Genomic DNA, 5,168 nt, shown 5'->3' on the forward strand with positions numbered 1-5,168 from the left:
TCACAGTGCATCTGGCTTACACCTGCAGAAGTTCAAGCCCACCTCCCAGAGGCATTCAAAGATTTCCCAGACACACAGGTGATCCTGGATTGCACAGAGCTGAGGTGTCAAACACCATCCTCACTCCTCCTCCAAAGTGAAATGTATTCTACATACAAATCTCACTGCACCATGAAAGCCCTGGTTGGCATAGCCCCACATGGCGCAGTGACATTTGTTTCCAGTCTGTATGGTGGTTCTGTCAGCGACAAGGAGATTTTCAAACAATCTGGAATAGCTGCGTTGTTGACTGAAAACATGGCAGTGATGGTAGATAAGGGCTTCCTAATCAGCGATTGCTGCAAATGCAAAGTGTAGTGCCCACCTTTTCTGTCAAAGCAGAAGCAAATGCCAGCCTATCAGGTGAGGGAGACACAGGCCATTGCCAGACTGAGGGTTCATGTGGAGCGTGTCATTAGGAGGATAAAGAGAACAAACTTTTTGATGGTGTCATCCTCCTGTCCCATGCCTACAACATCAACCAACTGTTTGCAGTAGCATGTATGCTGTCAAACTATCAGAACAAAGCACTGGTCAAGAAATGGGTGAAATAAGACAAGATGATGACACCTGTGCAGGTAGCTGTGATTAAGCTGGGTGAGCACACCGTAATCCCGTGTTGCCTGACACATGCTAGTGTTTTGTTTGAATAAATGGTAAATAGCAAATTACAATGCGTTGATGATTTCTTACAAATGCACTGATTTACTATTCATTACACAAATCACTTCACTTTATTGTCTTTTTAAATACAATTGTATATTTATTTACATATATGAAATGTGACAAACAATATATATCAAAAACAAAATATTGAAATCACATTTTGTTGTCATTCAGAACACATGATTGAGGGATTGCCTACTAAAAACAATGACGGCTGATCCAGGGTCTAGCAGCTAACTGCTTACAGAGTTAACAATGGCTACAGTGCCCACTACTTTTTTAATGACAGGTACTTCGGCATGTATGTGTAAAAAAAAAAAAGTCTACTTTTTCTCTGATTGCTCTTTGCACTTCTGGATCTGTGTATATTCTTTGCACCAGGTAGTCCTCTTGTGCCCACACTACAAAATCACACCACTGCATCCCAGATACAAGAAGTTGACCCTGTACTTGCCAGTAATAGGCATGGCTTTTCTTGAGCTTAGGGGAGCCACATTCCATCTGCACATATTTGCAGTAGACATAATTTGGGACATTGGGACATTTGAATTCAACAAGGCCAAATTGGGGATATTCTGTTGGGTCAAAAACAACTCCATCAGGGGAGGCACCAAGCCAGGGCGTAGAGGGGTGAATGACAAGGCCACAAGGGGAGTAGTTCACGTTTGCCAGTCTACTGTATTCAGCTGCTACTGTGGGCTCCATCTCGGCACCTCTCCTCATTTCTGCAGTCTGCCTTGTACCTTTGAGTATTCGCTCTGCAAGAGAGTTAGCAGAGCTCTCACCTCTGACGTGACAAATCTCTCTAAACCTAGAGGCAGTAACCCTGGGTTTGCGGAGCAGATGCCACTCTGAGCTAGAGCTTTGCTCACGGGTAGCCTCCTCAATTTTGTGAGACATTTCCAAATCAACAGATAAGCTGTTCATATGTAGTTGCTCCTCTTCTGAGCACACCAGCGGTAAATCACATGGCAAGATCACATACCCCTCTATGGGCAAGTGGGGTGTTGGTGGTGTGTCAGTGTGAAGTGTGGTGTACCGAGACGTCAAAGCAGGCATCTGATAGGACAGAACACTGCCCTCCTGCACAATCCCGAAGGCACTTTCCACAAGGGGCTTGTCAGGTCTCATGTTCATTGTGGTCACAAGCGGCCTGTCTTCAATGCTGAATGCTGAGTATGCCTCCGTAACTCTGAACAGGCAGGGATCTGGTAATGGCCCCACCATGCCTCTGTAGAATCCACTCCTACAAAGAATGGCAAAGACAATATAGCACATGAATGTGACAATAAAGGTTAGGAATACAGCACCAGAATTATGAATTTTAAAAACACAGGAAACAAAATGTTCCAGCTAAAATTACCTTACTCCAGTCTGCACCATCCTATTTGGTACAGGCTTGGTGAAGACCATGGAGTTGATGGGCCCTGGCTTCACACCCTTAAGGAAAAGACAATTACTGTTCGTTGAGTCACTTTAAAACAAAAACTCTGTGAAAGATTACAAGTATTTGAACCTCATTGAAATTACCATTGTTCGCGGCTTGTGCCATTGCTGTTCCGATTCAGTACAGCTATGCACAGGTGGCACAACTGGCATGTTCAGTTCAGTGTAGTGTGCTGTTTGGAACAGCAATGCTACTGTGTGATTGCACAAAACAGTTCCTGCAACACAGGAGCACTGGTTGTGCGTGAGCACCACTGGTGATGAATCACGAAGCGTTATCTAAAAAAGAGAGAAGAAATACTAGTGATTAGTAACCTCACTTGTTACTATGAGCCAGGAGGTTATTATGAGTAGAATTATTGGTTATTTTTACTGACCCATTATCCTAGAAGAAGCATGTATTCCTGAATGCTTAGTGTTACCCTCTTACCCTACAATACCACAATGAACTTTCTTTGGAAACTAAGATGCCTTGAAAATTGTATTAAAGCAGTTTTTACTATATATTTGAACCCCCAAACTTACACATCCATAATCAATGTAATAATATCTGACCAATCAGCTGTGATAAAGCAGGGAGAAGTAGGACACTGTTGAGATTCCCTTAAGGTAAACTAATGTTTAACTGAACTGAAACTCAATAAACAGGGGGGAACAGTGTCAATGCTGCCTGCCTACACTCAAACGGTGTGCTGTCTCGCTCTTCCGCATTGACCTGTAGCACAAGGCTCTCACGCTGACCTGCCCTGTCAGCCTGTCTTTATTGGACACTGAATGAAGAAAAACAGAGCAACAGCGTTAGATCTATACTCACGTCAACACATCAATGGCAACATTGCTTTACAAAAGCTGATACCATTATGCAGTGTGGCTAACAACAAGATAACCTTGGCTAGGCTATAAGGCTATTAAACGATAGTATATGTTAGCAAAATGGCTAATGTTTTAAAGAATTAACACCATAAACAGTACATAGCGTTACCCAGAGCCCTATAGTAGTCTACTATAGTAGTAGTATAATAATAATAATAATAATAATAGTAGTTATACTATAGGGCTCTGGCGTTACCTAGCTTTTGACAGCTAATGTTAGCGTAACCCGGAGCATAAGCTAGCTGGTTAGTACCGGTTACCTTCTTACCTTCATAGTTGTGTATATATGACGCAGCATATAATTTGAAGCCTTTATCGAGTTTGCTGGCTGGGGCTTTAGTCGTCCGGCAAATCCGATGAACATCTGACATTTTTAATTTCGGAAGCTCTTGTAGGCAGCGGGTGTAGAAGGTCGTCATTTTCAAACAGGAAATGAATCGGCCGCTATGAGTAGAATGCGGAAGTGACTGTGCATGTAGCCTATTACATGTAAAAAATAAAAATAAAAATCTAAATATGATATTTGACCTCAAATCATCTGAGGCCTGGGGGGCGCGCGCCCCAGGTTGGGAACCACTGCTATAGAGGCTGCAGTCAGTTTACATTTCATAGCTGTCTAACAGTAGCATTTTCAATTATAGCACAATGAGCTGTGCGCTACCCTATCTAAAGGCAACAAATCCTCTTATCCAAAATCGGGGAGAAGTGGGCTTCTGTCACAATTATTATGTTATGTCACGTTTTTAGTTTTGTATGTCTAGGTTTGGTTTTGTTTTGCTGTTCTGTTCTCCCTGTTTCATGTTTTCCTCCTTGTGTATTGTCTGGTCCTTCTCCCTGTGTTTTCCTCCCTGTCATTAGTTTCCCTGGTGTGTCTGATTGTCTAATTGTGTTCACCTGTTGCCCTTGTGTTTCTGCCTCCCCTGCCCGGCTGTTTCTCGTCTCGTGATTACCCCTCCCTGTATTTAGTCTTATCTCATCTCTTCCTGTGTTACCCTGTCGGTTCATTGTTTGTTTGTCCTCCCTTCACGTCACGTTTCATGTTTTTCTCTCCAGTCTTCCTCCATGTTTTTCACGGTCAGTTTTTGTGTTATTGTTTTCCTGAGCTAGCGTTTTGCCATGCCATGTTTTGTTATCAGCTTTTAAATAAAGCTCGCTTTTTGTTTCTAAACCTTTTTCCGTTTTTGTAGTCTGCATTTGGGTCCTATCTTTTCCGCGATCTTACAGATATCATAACAGCTTCATGACTCTTCGCCCAGGCTCTACAGTTAACCACAGATATTATGTCCCACTCTGCCCTCGCCTCAGTATAAATAGCCTCTTTACATGAGTCAGGATGCACTTGCTTTTTCAGAGTGAGAGACAGCATGACCCTGGAGGAAGGTAAGCATTGGTTGTGGTTTTTATGGACCGGCTTTTCAAGACTTGTGTGGAAGAGCATGATTGCCTCTCTGTGTGTGATCTGATTGGTTATACCCCACATTTTTAGAGCCATTGTGTCTCGAAAATGACACATAAACTATTGTATTGCCAAGTAGAATAAGCATTACACTCTCAGTGGGAAACATCTTTTGAAAAGATCCTTTTCATTCCATAAATCAAAGATAATTACTCACTTGTCCTATTATTCATGCCAGCATGTTTATTGCCATTGACTTCCCTCTACATGAGTCACAATGTATTCATATATAAGAGTGGGAAACTACGCACCGCTGGAGGAGGACTGATGACAACATTTTTATGTGCACTGGCTTTTCAATAAAACTCGGCTGCTGCAGTAATACTGTCTCCCTCCTTGCATGAGGTTCCATCATTTGATGTTGTATCTGCCGTTTGGAAAATCACTTCTAGCATCCAAGGTATCTGTGAGAAAAGCCGTAAAAAAATGGTAAGACCCCAACTCATTTAAGGATCAGTAAATGTTCAGTTTCAGAAGTAATTTTGCTTTGCTGTGAATGGAGGAAATTGCTAATATGCAGCCATATGATGTTGATTTGGGTGGGATGAAATTCATCCATACTTTGCTATTTTTGTTATTCTCAGGTATGTCATTGGTGCTTTATTGAGTGATCCTTTTCCCGTATGATCCTGTTTGTTGTCAGTGTAGGTGATTGGTCTCTGCTGTGATGCATACAGGCAAATTCATT

The 5,168-nt window shown here is 42.2% G+C and overlaps 1 protein-coding gene across 1 annotated transcript; it reads right to left on the reverse strand.

Annotated features, from left to right (window-relative positions):
- Window positions 1-3,501, reverse strand: LOC117539512. The gene is made up of 5 exons (XM_034205710.1): window positions 3,293-3,501; window positions 2,236-2,430; window positions 2,069-2,145; window positions 1,156-1,951; window positions 1-84 (listed from the first exon to the last, which is right to left on the reverse strand). Exons 1-5 carry the CDS (start codon window positions 3,386-3,388, stop codon window positions 1-3), a joined length of 1,248 nt encoding a protein of 415 aa, XP_034061601.1. The 5' UTR covers window positions 3,389-3,501.
- Window positions 3,502-5,168: the final 1,667 nt, after the last annotated feature.

Source organism: Gymnodraco acuticeps, unplaced genomic scaffold (assembly GCF_902827175.1).
Source record: "Gymnodraco acuticeps unplaced genomic scaffold, fGymAcu1.1, whole genome shotgun sequence".
Taxonomy (NCBI): Eukaryota; Metazoa; Chordata; class Actinopteri; order Perciformes; family Bathydraconidae; genus Gymnodraco; species Gymnodraco acuticeps.

Bases quoted from the DNA above. Each gene is read 5' to 3' on its own strand.
- LOC117539512 (XM_034205710.1), bottom strand. From the start codon at position 3,388: ATGTTCATCGGATTTGCCGGACGACTAAAGCCCCAGCCAGCAAACTCG. The intron at 1,952-2,068 runs GTAATTTTAGCT...CATTCTTTGTAG, and splicing joins ATGGTGCAGACTGGAGTAAG to GAGTGGATTCTACAGAGGCA. The intron at 85-1,155 runs GTACAGGGTCAA...TGTGCAATCCAG, and splicing joins GCCATGCCTATTACTGGCAA to GATCACCTGTGTGTCTGGGA.